We start from the raw sequence: 24624 nt of genomic DNA, 5'->3' as shown, positions 1-24624 counted from the left end.
CCTGCATGATTCAAAAAGTTACAGCATGGCAGTCTTCTGTTAATATCTGATAATAAACATAGCTAGAAAGGCAGCAGAATTCTTTTGGAATGCCATGCTGGTAAATAAATGCTCTCAGGATAAATAGAAAACAGTAGAGAATTAAAGCACTAAACCAGAGGAACAATGAAGAGCTTTCTCCTGCTTTGAAACAGTAGTAAAAGTCACTCAACAGGAAATGCTTTAGTTTGATGTCAGAAATGAAGGGAAGCAGAAGGTGAGGTAATGCTGTATCTAGCCACCATCAAAGCCTGGTAAGAGAAAGCACAGCAATTAGAGTTGCTGTTGTATAGTAACTTAGAAGTGAATAATTTTGGTTGCAGTGCTCAATTCGATCATGCTACCTTTAGGGTCAGCTGAGCTGCTCTCAGTTACTGCACCTGTAGGCCATCACAATTGCCTTGGTAGGGGATGGAGTAATGAAACCAACTTCTTGTTGGAAGCGATGAGGTGAAGCCAAGTGGAGGCTGACAAGACTAGAATGTGCTGAATTTCAACTCACATTGCAGGAGATAAGAACAAAACTAAGAAGTCTTGGCTGGTGATAAGTTTGAATTCAAGCTGTGCTTCAGCACAGCCAACTTCAATGGAAGTTAAAAAATTCTTCAGGCTTCTGTTTGTTCACAAAAAGCAAAAATATGATTTATGGCCCTAAGGACAGGGCCGTGGAAATAATCCGTACTTTGGCTGCTTTTTTCTTTTCATTTTAAGTAAGCTTTGAAATAAGCTTTGAAGGATCAGGCACTAGGCTTAAAATAGCAGCAGTGAAGTGAGGACATCATTAAGTTCTATTATTTTTCCTTACCATCAGACATTTCGCTTTTTGCGTAGGTGCATTCCTGTTCCTTCCACTTCACAGGTTACCATTCTTCAGGTCAGGTTAGGCTGGTGACATGGGTAGGTAACATTGGTGCAGTTTCTGAGAATAAAATTTGTTCTGCAACACTACTTAAACAATGATTGGAACCCAGTTGATTCGGTTGAATGCTGCCATGCATTATTATTTTATGACTTGGGCTCACATCAGTACTATGATACCTCATTCTTCATACAGTGGTAGTTAAGTAACAAAGCTCGGTAATGTTTTTTCCTCCTTATTTTCCTTTGTGTCTGTGTGCTTAGAATGGCAAATGAAGAATGAATAACTGATCAAAAGTCAAAAGCTTTTGTTCTGTGGGTACAAGCAGTGTCTTGGGGGGTTGGAATCCATCACTGTTGTCTTGTATGTACTTATATAAAATCCATTCTTGAAGACCACCACTGTTTCTTTGGCTAGCATTCATTTATAAATGGTTTAGACTCAGGAAATACAGGCCAGTTTGAAGAATTACCTGATGTATTTATTTATCTATTTAAGTGAATTAAAGATGTAATCCCAGTTGCTTGTTTTCTCTGAATGCTGTTGTTATTTGCAGATGTCTGACTGTGTATTGGCTAGATCTTTGGGTATATTATATGAGCTTTGGAATCTGTTTGCAACCATTTCCTCAGCCTGTTGAGTCCTGCAAATAATTACTTTTTATTAGACCAAATAAATCCTAATTGAATGTTTGCTCTTTTCTATGCAGCCTGTTCCATTTCAAAATTGTAAAAGTTTGCACTAGCTTTACTTTGCATAATAAAGCCACTGATCTAGTTTGCTGTCCCCCTGTAAATTATATTTATTCACTTATTTTAATAAATTGCAGCTTTTCAAAGTACATCTTTCTAATGGTTTAAAAAATGTACCTTTTCTCTTTTTCCTCTCTTCAGATTTATCCAAGAATAGGTTAACTGAAGTTCCTACGGAGTTGTGCCATTTTGTGTCACTGGAAACACTAAATCTATACCACAATTGTATCAAAGTTATACCAGATGCCATAGTAAACTTACAAATGCTAACTTATTTAAATTTGAGGTAAGTTTATCTTTGCCACATTTTTTTTTTATTTGCAAATATATAAAGCTTTTCTGTGTGCACTTTATAACGTTCTGGAACAACTGACTGTATTTTTTCACGTTACTGAAAAGGGTAACGCAAAAGCTCATTGGCTGCAGAAACGGCTCTGTATGAAGGCATCGTAAATGCCAAAATGTAGAAATAATTACTGAAAGAAACCAAGAAAGTTAATCCAGTTGAATTAGAACTCTGTGTAGTGATAGAATTTGTCTGAATCATCACAAGACTGTAATAGATTTTATATCACATATGACAGTAAATTGGACAAAATAAAAGCGATTTTTTATTTGACTAAGATAATTTCTCTGAGTTTAAAATCCCCCCTTTACTTGGATATTCCCTTTCCCATGTTGAACATATTGAAGAGTCTGAAGAAGGAAATACATCCTTGACTTTCTAACCACGTTGCTTCTTGGCAAGAAATAAGTAATACATTTAAAATGCATATTTTTCTGTCTGTTACCAGCAGAGCCCATATGTGGAATAGCATTAGAAAGTGATGCCAAGAGATGTATTTATAGTTTTTGGGCCTTGGTGGATACTGTTCATGTTTTATTTAAAGAAATTCCTTTGAAACTAATGATGATTTATTACTCACTTGCCCTGGTTATGTTCTGTTCCTTATCTCTTACTGGGTTCCTTTTGAGTTCTGTGGAGCTTAGAAATTGGTTTTACTTATTTTTTATCTGTGTCTGATCTGCGGCATTACTGTTTTAGACTTTAAGCTTCCTCCATTTGAGTTCTTCAGAACTTGAAACAGTACTTCCAGGTATTTTTTCAAAAATGTTATGTCTTGGTCTTCTGTAAGGACATGAGAATTAAGAAACCCGGAGCCAAATTTTTTCAGCTTCTGCTGGTTAGCAGTTGGAGTTCTCATTTTTATTTTCTTTGATATCGGTTTGTATCCTGGCATGCACAACAGAGATAGGATGGTAGTTAGCTTTGTACAACATTTGAGACTGTTTTGTAGAGCATGAGTATGCATCTCTATATGCAGCTTTGTAGCACACTGCTGGCCTGGTTCTTGAAGAAATGCTTTGCAGCTTGTGGAATTTTGATTTTTGGTTGTCCTTGTTTCATGTCAATATTGCAATTTCTACTGAAATTACACAGGACAATTTTTACCATGTGTTTCAGAGTGTAGTCATATCTCTTTGCTTTCTGAAGCCTTAACATGTAGGCAGGAGCTAGAAAAATGGTTTATACTGGGGTACGACTTCAAGTTACTGTTCATTGTTTTACTACATGTTAATAGCCATAAGAAAGAAAGTGTTATATTTTAAGGAAATTTTAAAATATTCCAGAGGAGAGTAACTATGTTATTCTGATAAGCATAAAGTTTCTTCTGGGAATTCAGCTGCGAGTTACTATTTTTGATCTTGTGGACATCACAAAGGGTCATGATATTTGTCATCTTTAAGCTCTAGTTTATGAATCTTGGGAAGAAATGAACCATTGATAGTCCCAGAAATTTTTGCTGTATTTACCTGGGTTAGTAGCACAGAACCATAGACCAAGACGTACCAAGTAATCTTCAACTATAAATATGCTTTAAATTAATTGAGAAAATAACAATTTTGTCTGTAATTTACGTATTTGTTTTTCAGTTGGAACAAAAGGCATCCATTTTAATGGCATATAAAACCACAGGAATGTTTAAATATTTGCAAAATACTGTCTCAGTTGACTTTCCTGTATTCACTAGGAAGGGAAACAGCTGTTCTTTGTGACAAACAAATTTGATACAATGTTGTGAAACTGATACAATGCATTTTTTCCACAGTGGTAAATTCTGCAATATTGTTAGTCAATAATCAGGTGTTTCTAATGTGCAAATATCTTCTTAATTATTGCCTTTTGAAAATTTCAATTTTATCTGCACAAAATATGACCCACCAAAGTGAAGACATTTTGCAGCTCTCAGAGTTTGTGAGTATACAGTAGAACATCACCAATGGTTTTAATATTTTTTGTTTTGTTTTGTTGCAGTCGAAATCAGCTTTCTTCTTTGCCAGCTTGCCTGTGTGGTCTTCCTCTAAAAGTCTTAATTGCAAGTAACAATAAGCTAGGTTCCCTTCCAGAAGAGATAGGTCAGCTAAAACAGTTAATGGAATTGGTACGTTACTGATCTTTTTTTCACTTTTATTTTGACTTCTTTTGAATTTAAATAGAAACAGTAAAATTCACTTTTCACATATGTTTGAACAAGTGCTTAATACTACAATGTAGTTTGCAGAACTTAAGTTTTTAACTTCTTAAGTGCATTGGATAGTAACACTATAGGAGTTTTCTTTATGTTCTTCAGGACTCTTTTGAACAACATCACTGCCCTTGGTTCATTCAAAACTCAGTTTCAAAGTTCCTCATCTTTACCAGTGTTGCTCACTGCCTGCCCTGGCTCCCTGTTTCACTGTATCAAGTCCTTAAGTTCTGGCATCAGGCTCTGCAAGGTTTTACCCCCGTAGCACCCTCCCCTCCTGCTTCCTTTCTGTGTTTTTACTATCTGCTTACCACACTGCATTCCACTCGAGCTACTGGTCTTATCAGTCTATTTTCATTTTATTTCACTACATTTGTCATGCAACCTTCCTTTCCTGGAACACCCATCTAAGCAGATCTACAAAATGATTATACTCCTTGTTTTCAAAGCTGTCTACACAAGTACTGTTCCTACAAGCAGTAGATCATTTAGAATAGATTGTCCAGTCATTGACAGTCTGTAAAAGCAAAATTTATTTGGTACTATAGCATAAAATTAATTTAATTGCTCATGTTTGTGGAAAAAATATATTTAATCTCTCCCTTTATCTTCCTCTGCTATATATTGTAGGCTGAGACTCTGAATTCTGTATGGCATAAGTCTTCTGGTTATTTTTATTCATTTTGACCTTTTGAGATACAAATTGACAAACTGTATTTTGACGTTGCTAATTTATGCATAGTAAAACAATCAGATTTGAACTTCCTTCCAGCTGCTGGTATCTCCATTGACAGCATTTACCTTGCATTGCTTTTCTGTGCCTGAAAGTGCCTTATTATCATATTCTTGTTTTTATAACAGTAGTTCCTCCAATAGGTTACATTGCAAAAATTAATAACATTGCTTGAGGCCCCAACCCTGCTATTGATTTTTCATAGGTGGTATGAAGTGGCAACTGTGGGGCTTTTTCCTTCTGATATTTTTGAGCAGCATCCTGTGGTATCAGGCTTCTGCTGTATATTACAATTGATGAGGCTGTTGATGAGGATGTGGGGGTAGTTACCTTTTCCTTTCTGAGTTATGACTGAGTTCAAGACTACCAAGTTTGTTTTCTTTAGTGAGCATTATTAATTTATCTTAACAAATATTTTGAATTTTTGTGTGTGTGTGGTGGGTTTAGTGAGATTTACACAGATGGTTCTGATTTAATTATTCTTAAAAATATGTTAGGTAATAGCACTGTTTTTGTTGTGCTTAAAATAGACACAATAGAAGGTGATGGTTCCAGTTTTATAAATAATTTAAGTTAAATTTAATTAGAAGTTTAGTAAAAATTAAAAGCATGAAATCAATGTTGATTATACCCAAAGCAGATTGGGTTTGTTTGGTTCAAGCATATAATGTGTTTAAATTCTAGAATTCTGGATTTTCATATTGCTTTTCAGTTATAGTATAGTTTGTATTACTGTTTGTCATAAAGAGCAAAACAATTCTTGCTCTGAAAGTGTTTCATTTGAGAGCTCTAGCTACATGTCACTTTGGTAGCCTAGAAGACACACAAAAACTGGAAAAGATCTGATACTTGTTCTTTGTGATTTAGAAGGCATTGGGAAGAGGGCTGAGTGAAAAACAAGTTTTTGTTAAATTGAGCATGAGTCTGTTCAGATGATCTGATTACACAGTTTGATACCACCATGTGTGTTTGGTACATTTCTAGTGAAATGAGTTCCACTATTTAACTGGAAATGACATCACTGTGATGTATTGGGAGAAGCAAATAGTGGTAGGATTGAGAGTGGGGAATCTGTGTTGGCATGTAAACTGTAAAGCAGTTTAGATAATAAGGTTATCATTGTTCTAAAACGAGTAAAAGAAACAAACAGAAAAACATGAAGTCATATTGCAGTTGTTGCACAAAAAGTTCAGCTGTGAGAGCAATGCCAGCCTGAATAGCATGGGATTCAAGCAGAAGCACCACTCAGCCCTCTGGCAGGGAGTGCTGTTGTTTTGGTGTGTACACAGTGCTGGTGCTGGCCTGGGCCAGGGCATAGACCCTGAGATGCCACCTGGCTCCATGATACCATTTCTTGTATCCATAGGACATTTCTGAGCAACCTCAGGTTCCCCAGCTGTTTCACAAGCTGCATGCAGTGAGATCTGTGTTTACATAGCAAAGGGTTCTTTTTATCTACTTTTTTAGTGCAAAATTTATCCCTATAGTCACTGTGGAATGATGCAAACATAATTTGCTGCAAATTAGATCTTTCCAATAAACTCTGCATTTTCCCTTCTATCCTTCAAAGTGGGGTAGGTAATGGTTTTCCTATAACAGGTATGTATTTTTATGAATTTCATACCTGTAGCATAGAATAACTTTGATATTACATGCTGAAAACTTTCAGGTATTATTTTAAATTTAGGATTCTGACAGCTAACATATTTTGGTACTTGTAGCATAAGTTTTTGTCCCTGCAGAATACATTGTAATTATTTGGAAAAAAAATTGGTTGGGAAGTTTACTTTTATTTGCTGCAAAAAAAATGTTTGACTCAATCATGCCTCTACTGTCAGCCAGGAGAGTGCAAAATTAGTGTGAAGACAATGTGAAACTTACTTTCTGCCAAGGAAAAGTAATTATGCAGAGATGGCTCAGTAATTGTACCCAAAACTATCAGATGTACAGTAAAATTCCATTCTCCATCTTATCAGGCAGTATTGCACTTCTGCCTTCTTCAGATAGGAGCATCCCAGAGAGAGGGCTGTTATCTCATGTTGGAAGCCTTCAAATTTCTCACCTGGGATTTATGTCCTTTACCTCGTTCATCTAATCAGAGACAGCAGCCTGAGCACATGGGACTTGCTGCCTGCTGTTTTCTAAAAGGGTCCACGTGTTCACGTACTGTGTAACTTCTTTTTACTCTTCGGTATGGCTTCTGTGTCACCAGCTCTGACTGAACCCAGGTGCTTCTTAGGAATAATGGAGTCAGTCAGGAGTCCTGAGTTTAAAGTTATATAAGGAGGAAGTTCATTTGAATGATTTGGATAAACTTCTGTGTGTGTATGAATAAATATGTTAATATGGAGTCAGAGTACCTTATTGGTTTTTCTGTTTATCTTCCTGACGTACATGCTGAATTGGATTGGTTTAAGGCCATTTAAACATTAACCTAAACAAAGGGAAACAGTTGATGATTTTGCTTTCATGCCACTGAGCTTCATGCCACAGAAATTAATGTTAAATTTCCTTAATTTAATCAATGTTGAATAAAACCCTTACATTTCTCTGATTTTGACAAATTGCCTTGTCATGGCAGGAGGTGGTCTGTCTGATGAGAACAAAATATAATTAATACCAGAAGTCTGACCTCAGCAAATACTATTTCCCAATGGAACTTGAGTGTTAGCACTTCAGTTACCTGCAAATGTACCTGAAGCCGAGTTCCAAACTGCTGCATAATTCCGTAAGAAATTATGGCTTGAAAACCAAAGGTGTTTGCTAGTAATGCTTCCATTACTACCAAAGTAATGAGAAAGTTTAACACTGCCTCTGTCACATACACACTCACGAGGTCTAATAATAGTCAAGAGCATAACCATGAGTAAGTGTTACAAGTCTTTGTTTTCCATGGCTATACAAACAAAGTAATAAAAAAATGCAAGTTGGGCTACAGTGTTTAGTAGGCTAAAGGATACTGCTGTCTCTAGAGATCTTGTGAATGCTGACACTCTGTCACAACAGATCAGTCTTATTGCGGATGTTTTGAAAGGCTGTAAGTGGAAGTGGACTTTGTTTTTGAGGTTACACACTGCCAGCTTTCTTTTTCTTTTTTTGATGCTTCCTCTACAATTCTCTGCCTCTTTCCCTGACTTGTTCTGGTATCTGTGCCTTAGTACACTTGGTCTAGAGTTTCTTTGCCACAAGGTGACTTTAAATTTTGTGCCCTAAAAATCAATTATCTAATTATGAAGTAATTTAAAGACTGTAAATTAAAAATAGGACAGTAAAGCTTTAAAAATAAATGATCAGGGAACAGGGCAATTAACCAAACTTTGTGACAACTTGGGCAAAAATGCACTCATTAGCTGGGATTTTTAATTTCCTTGTCTAAAAGCTACAGTAATTTCCTGACTGTGTTTTGAAAGGGAAGGAAGTCTTGGCGGCAATAGGATTCTATTACAAGCAGAAACTTGTTGGATACAGGGAATAGCATTGCCAGATCATAATTTGGTTTTACTATCATTTTTTTGTTAAGTAGATTTTAGGCTCAGAGATAGGGAGTTAATATAATGCTTTTGACTGGCTTTAAAGCAAGCATCTTCAAAGACATAACTTGGAAGTCTGCCTTCTTGAACTTCAGTAGTCTAAGAGCTCGCAGATACTTTATAAATGCATTTGAAACAGTTGAGAGAGTAGGAGTATTCAGTTGGCTTTTCAGGAAAATGGGGCATTGCCCCAATTATCTTTCATACTGTGAGATACTATTTTCTTCTTTTAGTACTGAAATGACAGCATAATTGGGACATTACTGAAATTTTCAGGTTGCCTGAAAATGTCCGTTTGGCAGCAAAAATGATTGCTAGTATTTAACAATTGTCTCATCACAGACTGACTTAATCCAAGAAGTTGAGCTTTCATGCACATTCATAGCAGTTTCTTGCTTGAAATAGTTAAGTAATGCCAAATAAGCTCTGTCCCTTTTCATCATGGTCTACTATGTGCCCTGATGATCAAATATATGCCTTTCCTGAGCATGATTACAGGATGTTATCGCTGTATTACTAGTGTTATTGTTATTATTAATACTATTATTTATTTTGTTTAAATATTCCATCTAGAAGAACAAGAACCTTTTTAAAAACTCAGATCCACAAACTAGGATTTTTATATTTCATCCTAACACATTTAGTTATATAATCACTATACTTAATTCTTCAGATGAAGAAAAGAGCAAAAAACTAGAACTTGTTAAGTAAGTAGTTTTGAATATTTCTATAGAAATTGAATTAACTTTCAAAATTAACTTGTTCTCCAAATAACAATTTGCTCTGGTTTTAACTAATGTGCAAACATTTTCCCATGTATTTTTTTATTTTGTTGGGACTACAGGACATAGATTGTTGTATTTTTTCAGGTTAATAAAATGTCACAATGATAATAGCATATTAGCTATGTTTGTATTATGGAACATGTAGGAGCTGAAAATTCATTATTATTTGTTATTACTGTTTTACTGTAGGATGTCAGCTGTAATGAAATCACAGCATTGCCACAGCAGATAGGCCAGCTGAAATCTTTAAAAGAACTGAATGTCAGAAGAAATTACCTCGAAGTTTTACCCCAAGGTAATAGCAAATGAACAAAAAAAATATCTTTACAGTAGCTTTTCTTATTAGAATTTTGAAAATGTTTTTAATCATATAAATAGATATTATTAAAAAGTAGCTATTACCTTGTGTTCACATTTGTTCCATTTGGGTCTGCAGAATATAACATTCAATGGTATCCACTGAAGAACAGTGTGAGGTTTCTTCAATATATCTTTATGATTCTGAGCAGCTTTTAAGTTAAACAAGTGTCTGAAAGCAGTATGGGAACTGTCAGCTGAGTTTCAGGGAAAAAAAATTCCAAAGTATTTGCTTTAGAATTTCTTGTCACTTGTATAACAACACTCTTATTTCCCAGTATAAAACAGAGTAAATGTTGATCTTATTCCTCCCTGAGTTTGTATTTTACCTGAATGCAAAAGAAGGGTTATTAAAAAAATATTTTATTATTTTGTGCCAAAAATCAAAACAGATATAACACCTTCTCTCCTTTTTATTACTTTTAGAACTAGTACAGCTTCCCTTGGTAAAGTTTGACTTTTCCTGCAATAAAGTGCTTGTGATTCCAATTTGTTTTAGAAAGATGGTGCAGTTACAAGTATTACTGCTTGAGAATAATCCTTTGCAATCTCCACCAGCACAAGTAAGTATTAATTTAAGTTGTGCCTTAATATTGGATGGCTGCTAACACATTTTAGAGTGTAAAATGTCACCTTCTGCAATTGCAGGCTTCTGAATTTCAGTCATCACAGACTGTTGATAGTTGTTGATATTTAAATAAGACATAGGAGGTATCTAAATAAGACATAAAAGATGTCCTCCGTTCTCAATATGAATTTGCACAGCACTTAAACCAGCACACATTTAGAAGATGTCCATTCTGTTAGCTGTTAATTTTTGTGATTTTTATCTGCATATGAAAGTTAACGCTCGAATATGTGTATAATTCTTAAAAAGAGTAGTGATAAACTTCCTGGGTAATTCTTCTTTCTGGTAAAATGAATCCAGTTCTAGAAGGTTCTGCAGTGATTTGCTAACTTTGACTTAAAAGATATGCCTAAATAGTCTAAAACATAATCTGTGTGAAATTTATTTCACTGTATAGTGTAAGTTCATAGATTGTGATGCACAAAGAAATAAAACTCCTTTTTGGAACTGTAGGCCACTCTGAGTAATAAAGATCAATGAATGCAACCTGTGTTTGCTTCTTAAGGACAATTTTGTTGTTGTTGACTTACTGGACACTAAATTCAAACTGTATCTCTGAAGGCCACAAGTGTTCTTGCCGAACAGTTGTTGAAATACTTAAGAATTTTTATTACATTGGAGAAATGTTTTTTATAATCAAAAGTGATGCTGCCTTTACACTAAAAAATACAAAGCAAGAGGTGTGCACTAAAAGAAAAAGAAAATTCTAAAATGAAGGTGAATTGCATCATAAGTATGCTTGGACACTGTTAAAAGCAATGTGACCAAGAATATAAAGAGCACACTAGTTAATTAAATGTCATGATACACTAATTTTGAAAATAATTAATTACTCTATTTATAGCTAGTAATAGGCCATACCATATATTTTAATGTCTTTTTTTTTTTTTTTTTTTAGTTAGAAGCTCATTTGGATTCTTTTAAAGAAGATATAATACATTATTTTCTTGTTTTCTGTCTTAGTCTCTGAGGGTGTTTATACTGGTACACACAAATAATTGAGTATATTATTGAAGTACTTAGTAATTTTTAAAAAAGTCTATTTTCTATTAAGTGAAATTTGTAATATTAGTTGAATTTCAGGGAGGTTTATACTAAATGACTCTTGGAATAAATTGCTTTTTTAATTCTACTTTTAAACCTATTTTTTTCTTTATCCCACAGATTTGTACAAAGGGTAAGGTGCATATATTCAAATATCTGACTGTACAAGCCTGTCAGATTAAAACAGCAGACTCGCTGTATCTTAATGCCATTGAACCACAGCATTTGCCACAACCTGTGGAAGAGAGGTATGTATGAAAGTCTTGCAAATAATAAAATAGTATTTATCTTTAGGTTCCAGAGTTTTGTTTCTTTAGATGCTATTCAGAGTGTACTTTTTTGCAGAGATTTAATTTACTTTTATTCTAATGTAAGAGTTCAGAAAATTAAAAATCAATTCTGATTAAAGTTAACAGCACATTAGTTAAGAGTTTAAAAGTGAATCTTAGTTTAAATTTAACCTCTTTCTAGTGGATTCCTGGAATACATTGAAAATAATCAGATGGTAGTTACATTAGGTGTTGGCTTGATCTATCTATCCATACATTAAATAAATTTTAATTTCACGTGTTGTTTTGTGATTTTTGTGATGTGTTATATATGTGATTTGTATGTTTGCACTTTCGTGACATTTTAATCTTTTTTAATTCATCCAGAATCATCTGTCAAACAAAAAGAACTGCATGAATGCTTTTTAAATGAAGTGTGCTTATTTTTTAGCAAAATGAGGCAAAATCTTCTGTCTTGTATCAGACTTGAAGGAAATGGCATCTTGTACCATGGTTTAAGGACAGGAACCAGATACAAAGCAGCTCCTTTCTATGAGAATCTCCATAGCTGGTTGGAAGTCAGCTTTTAGCCCAGTCTTTCTTTGCCAACAAGGGCAGTGTAATATAACCAATCAGAGAAAGTATGATATCTTTGAAGAGAAGTACTCAATGAAAACAAAGTGTTGATATTAGTAATAGTAGAGATATTACTGCTAAAATCCTGGGAGGAAAAAAACAAGAGTTGTTACAGAATTCCCCTTTCAGTCATCTCAATGAAATTTGAATCAAAATGTTTTTGTTCATGTGCCTTTGGAGATCCCTTTGTGAATTTCTATCAGATAAATGTCAAAGATGAGAAGAATCCAGGATGAAGAATAGGTGTTTCATTTGGGAAACACTTACTGGTTTTCTCTATTGTTCTTTTAGTATACAAGAAAATTGACAGGAATGTCATGTCCTGTCTGGTATTTTGGTCATATTGGAGAATACAGATTAGGGTAAGGGGATGGTACATAGTAGATTTCCAAAGGCAGTTTCTGCAAAACAATCTTCAGTGTTTACTGATAAGAGGTAATTTAAGATTAGGATTAATGAATCAGATTCCTTATTCATGTGAAGAATGATAAAACTTCTTTCTTAAGTTGCTGTGTCAATCTGAATTCAGTATCACAGCTTTCAGGATAGCGAGTAAAGGGATATAAGGTATATTTTAAAAAAAAATTAGGTGATGAGAGTACTGCATCTAATAGTGCACTTTAAAATGAGTAGAGGTGGTATTGGGTAATGAAACCAGAATAGAGAGCCTTTGCCATTATTGCAGTAATTTTCTCAAAAACCTAAATTCCAAGGTCTATTTTAAGGTACCAAAAGGAGGTTTCTGTGTCAGTAATTATTTCAAGCCTGAGGGAGATATGAGTTCTGTTTTAATGGATCAGTGGTTGCAATTGTATCAGTTAACTCCACTTTGAGTTTTACTATTTTGGTTTCTTCTCCTATTGCTGAATTGCTTCAGTCCTGTGCTGCTTAACTAGTAACTAAGCAGTTTTGCATAGTGTATAGACAAAAGCAAGCTAGTACCAGATTATTTCTGTTGCTTCATTAATCCTTAGGCTAACTGGCCATTCAGTCTGATCTATTTTACCATCACCAGATTAAATGTTTGGTGTTTTACTGTACTAGGCTATTTCACCTTCTACCATTAAGAATAGTTTGAAATTTGCTCAGAGTTAAGTGAAACCAGAACAGAATTTGAATGTAAATGCTGTGATAGCTTTTTACTGAATTTTTATTTTTTTTATTCACACCTAGCATTGATGATATCTACCCAAGTAAAAAGGACTCAGATTCAGGTGTTGGTAGTGATAATGGTGATAAACGTTTGTCAGCAACAGAGGTAAGTTACCTTCCTTCTGTGTCAAACTCCACTCCCAGCACTCATATTTTGACTGTATTTTAAGTTTGGTAATAATGTGAAAAGATTTTTAGACTTAAACCTCTGCAACCATATCCTTGACATTAATTTTACACTAAGATATGGCTAAAACAAAGATAAAAGGAGACTGTGGGTGGTTTTTTGTTTGTTTGTTTTTGTTTTTTGTTTGCTTGGTTGGTTGGTTGGTTTTTGTCTGTGCACTGTCTGCAGTGTGCATGAGATACTTGCTTCCAAATGGTTACAGACTTACCAATAGTGAAAATCCTGTACAGTTTTCTGGCAGTTCACATAATCTAGAGAATGAGAAACAAACCAGAATTCATGTCTGCTGTTTTCAACAAGTAAACATGGTAACAGGTTACAAGCTGATGACTTCTCACATATTTTTTTCTTTGCCTGATAACTCTTTCCTGTTGGGAATTCATAGTGCCCAGTCTCAGTATGTGTAGAAACTATAGTGGAGAAACTTCAGAAACTTTGCAGATTTTAATGTGTTTAAATGTTCTGGCAGCTGGGCAATGCTGAAACTAAACCTTCAGCTCTTTTCCTGAACTTTGATCTGATTCTGACTGAGCAAAGAGAAAGGGTAGCTTTGTGGGACTAGTGTTAAGCAGTTAGAACTTATTCACAGAGGTTTTTTTCCGAAGCACTCTTTAGCTAAACAGGGCGCTAAACCTGCGTGGAGTTGAACTGAATAGATAATGATAAATAAGTAAATAATTAGCAGTGTAAATTGATGGTGATAATCTTTCTGAAATATACAGTAATGAGATTTGTGGTCTGACCTAATGGGAAAGGCCTCACATTAGAAAGATGACCTTCCTGCTACTTAAAATAGTTTTACACTGATTCTTTCGTGTTTTTGTCCTCCTTTGAGGAAAAGGGATTTTGTTTCTTTTGAAACAAATATATGAAGAATCAAGCTTAGATACTGAATTTATAGTTACTCAAAAGCAAATTGAACATATATCCACTTAATCACTGATTGGTCTTTTAAATACAATAGTACTTTAAAAAACCCCATGTGAATTTCCAAGTGTTTGGGCAAGTTTCTTGGTAGATGGAAATGAAGTAGAATTGTTATGAATTCTAGCCAAATCTCTAATGATTTACCTCTAGCTGTAAGAGCATTGAGTCTGTTCAGAGGCACCTACAAACTGTTTTGCCAGTCTTACTCTTCCTGAAGCTCAGTTGGCTTGTTAATGAAACTTGTATCCCAAGATTTCCTCTTTAGCTATAAATACCACTTTTAGAAAATTGATCTACCTGTAATCAAAAGATAGCAATTGAAGTACTGCAAAAAATATTTTGAACACTACCAACAATGAACCCATAAATTTTCAATAGCACAAAACTTTTTTTATATAAGAACATTTTGCTCATTCTATCGCCACCTGACTGCTGTTCTACTTTTAAGGAAAAATAGATGCTGAGATCAGTAATCCCAAATGCATTTGGTAGTCAATTTACCATGCACTTTCTTTCTGATGTGACCTTTAATACCTGTGTAACACATGGGAATTGTGCAAAAAAAAATACTAGCATGATGCAAATACCGGCTCACATATGTTGTTAATTACAGTCAGAAAGTTACATACCAAACTTTGGATAAACATTAAATGATCAGTCATAATCATTAAAACATGATTCTGGAGGGTTTTTTTTAATGAATATAAACTACTGTTTAATGTGGAGGGTAGTGGATATTGAGTTTCTATTTTACAGAAACTACTACAATGTCATTTTTCGTGTGAAACTTAATAACATAAATGAATCACTTGTTTGAACACTAATGTAGTTTTTAGGAAGCTTGCTAATTGACTTTGGGTGAATACACAGAAGAGGGAGTACTTGATGACATGAACTGTTTATATATCTCTCTTGGACTTCGTAGGGTCCTTACAGCATCAGTTTTCCCAGGTATAGCCATCCTGGGCATTTCGAGTTAAAGATATGTTGTAGCATTGGTGTAAAATTCATCATTGCAACTTGAAGGCAAATTCTGCCTTAAGGCAGTCTACCATTTACCTCATCTTTTAGGAAAAATACAGCATTTTGATTATTTTTCTCCCTTCATTTGGCCTTATTTTTCCTTTTGTTAAAATTCATTAGAATGAAATTAGAATGTTGTCTGTGCTTTATTACCCGTATGAATGATGAAGAATCTTTCAAAGTGCATCATCTCAATTCTGTCTTAAAATAATGTTAGGTATTTTTGATTCTGATTTGTCTATTGTCTTCTCTTGCTGTCTGAAATAAAAATAAAACTGTGGAAGAAGGAAGTTGGATACAGTATTTCACCTGTGAAGGAGTGATACTTTTGTATTTTCCAAGGCTGCTTTGGATAGTTTTTGTTGCATAGTATAGTGGCAGGAAACACCTGGAAAATGATTTGCAGAATTCTGTAGGTTGTGAAAGTGAGGCATAGCCTGTTAAGGGAATATTTTTTTGTTTCCAAATTGAATGGTCCGTTCCTTTTTTTATACCAACACTCCAAAATATTTTCCTCAAGTGTGTGTTACTCTGCTAAGAAAAGAAAAATTGTACCTGTTTTGGATCCAGAACTTCTAATAAAGTGTGTAGGAACATTTTACTGTACTATTTTTGAAGGATAGTTGAAAAATTAACACAGCATGAACTTTGGTCTAGAATAAAAAATTTAGTACTTAAATGTCATATTAGATACAGCCTGAAAGAGAAGGAACTTCACTGTAACCTTGGTTGTCTGAACAAATTTATATCGTACCTATCTTTTTTTTTTTAGTTGTTGAATTGTCATTGCTTCAGATCTAAGAGACTTTTGTGCTTAGGGTACTTGGAGTGTCATTTATTTTCTGTTGGAGTTTAATTTTAAAATATTATTAATTTTAAAATGTAACTTTTTTTTTTTTGAAAAGGCTTTATGAAGCCCCCGAACACCCTTTTTTCATCCTTAATTTTTTCCTCCTTAAGCTGAAGAATACAGCCAGTGAATTCATAGAGTCAATAACATGCATCAGAAAAAATATTCATCAGAAAAAACATTCATCATTGTCCATGTTTATAACATGTTTTGAGTCCAAGGTATTCTTGGAAAATAGGAATAACCACATGTATCTTTGATTGAGTTTTTAAGAGAAAGGTGAGTTTGCTCCATCCTTTGTCACAAACTTTAGCTTCAGGAATTAGAAAAAATACTTTCTAAATAGATTATGAACATCTAAAAGTAGCAAGAATGGCAAACTTCTACTAGAAGCTAGCTAGAATTAAATAACTGATGATAGGTAACACATTTCATTACAGATCATTTTTGTTACCGTGGTCTGAACTGATAAAATGGGGAATATAATTCCCTTAAAAAATATTTTTAAGGATATGGAACAGAGTGCTCTTTGTATTATATCAGTTATAATTACAGAATACATATGTGGAAAATGTATACACAGAGTAGCGAGTTACAGAAACACAGAGCATTTAAAGAATGAGCAACACTCATGGACTTTATGGAAAATACATTTGCAAAGTTCTGAGAGTGTTATAATGTAAGTTCTGTCTCAGGGGAGCAAGAATAAAAACTTGGCCTCTTCTGCAAACTGTGGTTTTGTTCTAGCTCACCTCAGGAGAGGATGTGAGCAGGTCCCACTTGAACAGGTCACTGCTGGCCCTGCAGAGAAACAGAGCCATAGTGGCCTGGGACAGAATTGTGTCTGTGCTTCCTTGTGCAGCTGCTATTTGTAAAGTCATAGACAGGATAGGCTTGTAGATATTAATCATGTGTTTTAGTGTACCAGCGAATACAGCTGAAAAATGGGTGAGCTTTTAAGCCAGTAAAAGCTAGTGTATTTGAGAGTCTATGCTTTTTTTTTTTTCAGCTCTGTCAGTCAACATAATTAAAGATGTTGCCTTGCTTGATGTTGATCTTGCTTGCTGTAGGCATTCAGTTCAGAAGCTGCACGGTAAAGCAGGGAAGAAGAGTTGTGGAAGGAAAGGAAATAAAGGGCTGTGATATGAGGGTCAGTGTTTCTACAGAGTTTGGTGGCTGCAAGAAGGCCCTCGTAGTTTTCAGCTGTCCCAAGGAAGCACAGAGAGCAACACAGTGCAGTGGTGTCAGTGGAAGGAGAGGACTAGTGCCATGAGTAAGACAGGAAAAGAGGACATGTGAATTGTTCTACTTGGCAAACCTCATGTGAGGATCTCTTCAGCGTGACTACAACTTCTTACAACAGGATGTGGTCATGTTAGATGCTCTGGTATCCTCTTCTATGTTAATTTACAGCTCTTTAGTGAGCAATCTTGTTAACATGTACATTTTGTCATTCTTGGTTTGAGCTGGGACTAGTGTTTCTCTTATTTTTTCTAGCCATCTGATGAAGATACTATCAGCTTTAATGTACCAATGTCGGACATTGTGGAAGAAGATCATATTATAAAGGATGATTCAGGTCACCATGCTAACTCAAGAAAAGGTTGGAATGTAAAAATCATGGAAGCTAAATATAGGGAAATTCTGTTGTTGACTCCATGCCTGCCTACTTACCCAGAAGGCTTTGGGCATGCATATACAGTTGTGAAAAAATAAAAAAATTATGTTACTTAGAAAATCTTTACTATACTGAATTGAGTCTGTCTAGTAATTTTCAACAGCAATTCCAAAACACTTGCTGCACCTTGTCTCAAGAATTATTAAGATCTGATTCTGACTGGGGGAAGAAAAGTTAAAGTTGGTTTGAGCCATTCTATCCTTCAGCTAATATCAATGTTCAGTAATTTAGCAAAGTGCAATAATGGAGTCTATTTCTATAGCTGGACTTAGTGTATATATAAAGCTTTTTTAGTCAGTCAGCATCATCTCTGGAAAGGAGTACATTTCTTTGTATTTTGTGAGAGATCTAATTTTATCCAATTTTGTTAAAGTAACTTATGTTTTTCTAAATTACACTACATACTGATAGACAGTGGTTCTCCAAGTTGTACGCATACTAATGATAAATGGCAGGATGAAGTCAGCAAGTTGCATATGGAAGCCACATGAATAGGAGATGGCATATCCTCAGTGTTACCCACTTTAATGGAGTTCCATGGAGAACTCAGCAGAATTTGGTAGAATATGAAGAGATAACAGGATTTTATCCTACAGTGTTTATTAGCAAACTGGAGAGGGTAAATCATAGCCTTATATCCTTGGAAATAGTACATGTAGGCAAAAGATTGGGACAGGCTCTAAATAATTTGTCTGGGTGTTTGTTTTGTTACAGCACGGTAACTCTGAAATTGCATTCAATTGCAAGTCACTGCCTAAGACATCTGAATTTCTTAAAACACTGCACTGTTGTCCAGCTGTGTTCTTGTGTAGTTACTGGCAGGACAGACTTGGTGTATTTCAAAACTGGCTCCTTCAATGCCTGCTTTGGTGCTTCTGATATACAACTGTATATGCCCAGGGAATGGATTTATTACAACTTAGAAATCGGCATCACTGTTTACAATGACAGGATCTTAACCTGTTTGAAATTTTTAATTTGAGTTTAAACTTCATTTTTGAAATCATTCTTCTTTTTTTTTTTCATTGCTGTTCCTAGTGGAATTCCATCAAGGATCCTCTCACACGTTTGTCAATGATAAGTCACGAGAAACAGGAAACCAGTTTGATGAACAGGATACTCTTACTACTGAATTTATGAGCTACATTAAGGCAAGTTTGTGACAATGTTAAGTGGGGGAAAATATTTCTGCTATTTTCATAAGTGCAGAGTAAACAGGAATGATAAACAGCAGATATTTTAATGAATAAGAGACTGCAGCTGATATAATTGTTTTAAAAATACAGAAAGCAAAAAATACGCAGGTAGGTTTAAAATTATTACCATTGATCTAGGACAATTTACCCAGAGCTCTGTTTAGGATATGTGAGAGTTATCCTTTAACTATGTTTAAGTCTTTAAGGCGAATGCCAGGTTTTTTCTGTGCTATTTGCTTTATATTTTGAATTGAGTGATTTATTGTGTTTGTTTCATTGCTGAAATGCGAGATGACTTTGTGCTAGCTGTGGTGACTAAAGTTTTGAAGTAATGTTATGGTATTAAAATACATTTTCTCAATTTTTTAAGCATCATAGTAGCAGTTGAGAGATCCTTAGAGACAAATTATATCAAGTCATTTTCTAGAATAAGTGCTGCATTTTTGTTGTCTTACGTTATGTACCCTTGTTACAGGAAAACATCATGGTCTTTATTCCTGTAAGGTGAAGTTGAATAAGAATGGCTTTATTCTAGGGATTGTCTCTGGGAAATGAGCCATCATTGGAGAGTGTTAGAGAAGCTGGTACACTCTTCAATGTCACATACAGCAGAATTGGGTAGAATTTATTGGTACAGGATGATGCAATTGATGTGCCAAACACATGACAGAAAAGAGCATAAGCCTCTGTTTTCTGCTGTTTCTTCTCTAGAAGTATAAATACATATACATTCAGAGAGCTACTGTCTTTTAGTGGCAGCTGAACTACTTCAGTGCTCCTGCCTGTCTGAGATCAAAACACCAAGTGGAAGCATAAAAGAGATTCAGGTTTTCAAATAAGTAGCACTTCATGTTTATAGGTGTGAGGGATCTAATTTGACTATATTGAACCCAAAATAACTGGCTGACTGATCTGAATTCCTGGACGCAACTTTTGTTCCAATTTGTTCCTTTTAAAAAAGAAATGATTCATGGCTGTCAAAATTGTCAAATATGAATCCTGTTAATAATTATGCATGAAGTATGTAATTGCCACTGTTTGCATGTTTGGAATTTCCTTGCCTTGTAAACAAATCTGGCTGTAGTAGGAGAGCAAGGAGAAGGAGAGTTGGGATCGTGCCTCAATTAAGCATTGTTTCTATATGCCAGAAAGTCACAAATTGAATCTGGGACATAGAACAAAGAATTGTTATGCTGCTTGACTTTCTTGTCACAGTTAAGAGAGGGTAAGGGCTGTTGACCTCAATAAAATCCTCTGAATAGAAGATCTTGTAATCAGTATCTTAAAACGGGGTAGAGTAAGGAATGGAGCAGAAGTGTTGGATTGCTTCAACCAGCCAACCTAAAATGTTACATAAATTAGGTCAGTGCTGAGTCAGAAAGCAAAGTTTATCTGCCTTCTTAATTGCAAAGTTCAGTTCTCATTATTGCTTTTGTCTGCTTACAGAGCAGAGCAGCAGAGTGTGATGAATTATTGAGAATAGAAGAGGACACGCAATGGCAAGCAGACGAAATGTGAGTATTTTTTATAATCTATTAATAATTAGCTATGTCTTTTAATTAGTTTAACTAGGACTGGTATGACTTTGCTGTTTATTAATTTAGTAGATTTGAAGGCAAGACAATAACATAACCTTGTGCTTTGTGTGTGCTCAGTGTTTTACATTTAATTGCTGAATAGAGTGGATGTTATATTACAACTAATTAATTTGTATGCCCCAATAACTTTTTATCTATGTAGAATGCAATCTTTTTTAATTAAGTACTTAGCTATTATGTTTATTAAAGGCATTGCTGAAAAAAGATAATCAAAACTTGCAAGATTTAAATTTAATGTACATTAAAAAAATTATTTTAATTAGAAAACATATCTTATTCTTTTTCTTACTGGTCATAATTTTAACATTGAAGCAATCATTAGTCTGTAGATATCAATTCCAGAGTAGAAAAAATGAACATCAGTTGCTAAGTGCATAAGGAAAGGAAATTCAACATGACTGTACGGTGAATTTGTCACTCATCAGAACAGTGTAGTCCTATATGATATTAAAAAAAGACCCAAACCTGAAGGGAGGAAAGAATAAATACTTTCTGAAAGAGTCTTATTGCAGAACTAATTGGAGGTTATATTTCTAATCCCCCAAAAAAGCTATAAATGTTGAAAAGCAAAAGAAAGCAAGCTGGCCCTTATAAAAACTCATTGTATTTACTATTCATGCTGAAACAATACCTAGGATGAGTGCCTTTAAGAGTCAGATATTGGTAAATAAATGTTCAACTTTAGAAATCATTCTGTTTAATTGACTGCTAAAAGTTTTACTTCATCACATTTATTTATGTATGTATTAGGCTGGGGGCCTTGTTAAGGACAAAGTGTTGGGGAGTTTTTTTCAGAAGGAGCTCTTTCCATAAATTCAGCACATCCCAGTGTGCAGAGAGGCTGTTTTTCCCCCTATAGTGTTTGCATGCCAGTTGGAAGGTAGACCTTTCACACTGAAATTCAGGCTACCCTTGATAATTGCTGTTGTACCTTTTTTTGAATGTTTTTGTTTTTTGTTATAGAATAAATTTATCAGAAGAACAAACTATTGATATAGCAATGATAGAACAACTAAGAGAAGCTGTAGATTTATTACAAGATTCCAACAGGTATGCTTACAGTAGCTGATATATAATAGTATAATAATATAATGTAGTATATTTTAAATTTTTTTTGTGAATTAGAGTTCTCTTTAAACTGACAACTGAAAGCTCTCTGAGTTACCAAGTGCTTTGTTAGCATGCCAGTGTGTGCAAGGTAGTTAAGAAGGAAACTCAAATTCTCTCTCGAGTATCTAGGCAAGATTCCCAGTAAATTAAGAAGGGATAAAAGAAACCTAAAACCAGAGGTGAGGACACCCCTTAACCATTCATCTCATGTACACTACTGTGATTATCTGAAGTTTTGTCTAGGATTGCCACATTTCTTTTAAGGACTATAAATTTTCCTCTTAGTCATGTGTGGTATATATTGTTGGAATGAGAAGGGCTTCTGGCCCATCTTCATGCCAGTTGAATGAAGCACATAAAGGAGGTGCCTGAATTAGTGGTGGAGTTTCTTTAGTTTTCTGAAATCCAAAGGAGGAAGAGGCAAAGAAAGTTATTTAGATTTCTCCTGACTACGGAAGACAAGCTTTTATAATTTAGATGCCCATTTTAAGTGGCCAAAGTCACACAGAATGGCTCTGGAACAGTGGCTAAACAAAAGAATAAGTATTTAAAAGAAAGCAAAAAGTATTAAAAAATTTTCCTACTGGAAAAGTATGACAATGGTGGTGCCTGTAATTCTGTCTGTTCGGATGCTTGCTATTGCTTTTCTTAGTGTAATCACCTTCAGAAATTAAGTTCTTTCAAAAGTAATTTTAATTCTTACTTCTATGAAGTAGCTGGTCTTCAGCTTCATTTCGCTGCAGATAGAAACCTCCTTGTCACTTCAGCCTTAAGTATGCTTGGTTCTCTTTCCTCCCTTGATAGCTACTTGCTTTTGTGACTACACTGTTCTTTACTTTAAATGCCTATTTTGAACTGCTTTTTCACCTAGCAGACTTTTGTACTTTTAGGACAGAAATTGATTCCTGCTAGTATTTCTAGAGAGACAGCTGGTTTTATTTTGCATCAAGTAAAGAATACTTGACTTTTGGAATCATACACTAAATACTGAATCAAAAATATTTTTGCTTAATAAAATGTTGTAAAATTAGGAAATAAACAATTAGGAAATATCTTTAGTTCCTTTAGCTTCCTAATACCATTGCTTCTGCATCTCATAGGAGGCTTATTACTTTCTCGGAAGAGTCTTGTAGTTAAAAAAGGAAAGTGTTTGTTTTGGAAAAAACACCAGCAAAAATATTTTAGTTGTTAGCCTGATAAATTTTGTCATTTTGGTTTTTTGGTTTTTTTTTTTTTGTTTCCAGACATTGCACTAGTATTTTCTACATATTTAGATACTTCTATTAAATTGAGAAGGTCAATAAAATACAGGAAATTTGTTTTTTGTTTACACACAGAGATACTTTTAGTAAATTTCAAAAATTACTTTTAGAAGTAGCTAATCATGTCATGTATGTCTGTATTTCTTTACTGTAGGTTTTACAGCATGTTGGGGGGTTTTGGATGTGCTTTCTTTTTCTCACCTTAAAATATGAGGATTTATATTTAATTTTCTGAGTGCCATACAGACTTTTCAGTGTATGCCTCCCATATATTAGCATCCAGTCCTAAGCAGAAATATACATTTGATTACCCAGTACTTGTGAAATGATGCTATAAACTTTCAGTCCTCTGGGTTATGGGTTCCTCATAATTTTTTTTTATAATTACTGGGTTTTATGGCATTTTGTTATATACTTGTTTTATATAAAGCAGTGTGAGAATTTTTTTTTCACATGCAAGAGGTTTTGCATGTATCCAGATCCAGAAAGGAATGTAAATGCTTTTGTTGCTCCTTATTTTAAGATGCACAAAACTTGTATTTGCTTTTAACTTAAACCTAGGGCATGTCAACAATTGTAACTTTTTCCGGTTTCCTTTGTGTATCCATATAACTCTGTTGACCTAGTCAAAGTCACCTGGTTGAAATAACTAACTCAATCCAGGACCATGCTTATCTCACACTGAAGACCCTTTAGGAAAAAACACTGTAGGGGCTGGAGCAGTTGGTGATGCTGGTACACCTAATGTGCACTGACTGGAATTCTTTTAAGCTGTTTTTGCTAGTGGGTGTGATTATTAAACTTGTAAAATGTTTGTCCATTTACTGTTCTGCAGAACACTGTCTCCAGTGTTCTGCAGAATTTAAAATCTGCATACTCTATTAAACATAGACAGCATTTTCTTTCTAGGAAGAGATTTCAGATTCAACCTTTTTTAGTATTTTTGATGTTTGCATTATAATTCTGTATTTGCTTTCCTATATTTCCTGCTTTCTTTCATTTTCTGTTTCACTGCTTTATTTTCAGCCATTGTAAATTAAGTGGAAATATCTAGGCAGGGCTGTGGCTTCCATTTGAGCACTGGGTTCCAGAGGTTAGATACAGAAATCTGCAGGCTTCTACATAACAACATGGTTGTTGGTAATAAACAGGTCCTTTTGTTTTGATACAAGCCATTGCTCAGGGTGGTACTTTGCAAATGAAACCATGAATGATGCTTCAGACTGAACTGAAGCATCAGGAGACATTTCCAGAAGCTCTTAAGAGATGACACTGAACAGGTTAAAATGATAACTATAAAAATATTTCATGTATATATTTGTTTGAAATTAAATATTGAACAGAATCGTTACCAAAGTTATAGTCCAGTACAATGTTTTTATTTCAAACCTTGCATATTAAGCATGGATATTTCAGAGAACAGTGCTGTGAATCTGTATCCCACAGAACCAGCAACAGTTTTAGAATTTCACAAGTCTACA

The 24624-nt window shown here is 34.6% G+C and overlaps 1 protein-coding gene across 10 annotated transcripts in view; it reads left to right on the top strand.

Annotated features, from left to right (window-relative positions):
- LRCH1 (leucine rich repeats and calponin homology domain containing 1) overlaps positions 1-24624 on the top strand; it is a 113441-nt gene that overhangs the window by 50821 nt on the left and 37996 nt on the right. For 8 of the 10 annotated variants that reach the window (XR_005259215.1, XR_005259213.1, XR_005259221.1 and 5 more), the window contains exons 2-11: positions 1792-1936; positions 3968-4094; positions 9416-9521; positions 10010-10146; positions 11376-11503; positions 13334-13418; positions 17797-17902; positions 19016-19128; positions 20620-20687; positions 21735-21821. Coding sequence is in view for 4 of the 10 variants with exons in the window: in XM_038155634.1 (XP_038011562.1) it covers positions 1792-1936; positions 3968-4094; positions 9416-9521; positions 10010-10146; positions 11376-11503; positions 13334-13418; positions 17797-17902; positions 19016-19128; positions 20620-20687; positions 21735-21821 (1102 nt within the window). In the remaining 6 variants the exon portion in view is untranslated. The remainder of the gene's footprint in view (positions 1-1791; positions 1937-3967; positions 4095-9415; positions 9522-10009; positions 10147-11375; positions 11504-13333; positions 13419-17796; positions 17903-19015; positions 19129-20619; positions 20688-21734; positions 21822-24624) is intronic. The other 2 variants (XR_005259216.1, XR_005259222.1) reach the window with 1 other exon arrangement.

Source organism: Motacilla alba, chromosome 1 (genome assembly GCF_015832195.1).
Source record: "Motacilla alba alba isolate MOTALB_02 chromosome 1, Motacilla_alba_V1.0_pri, whole genome shotgun sequence".
Taxonomy (NCBI): Eukaryota; Metazoa; Chordata; class Aves; order Passeriformes; family Motacillidae; genus Motacilla; species Motacilla alba.
This window is presented reverse-complemented; position numbering and strand designations above follow the sequence as displayed.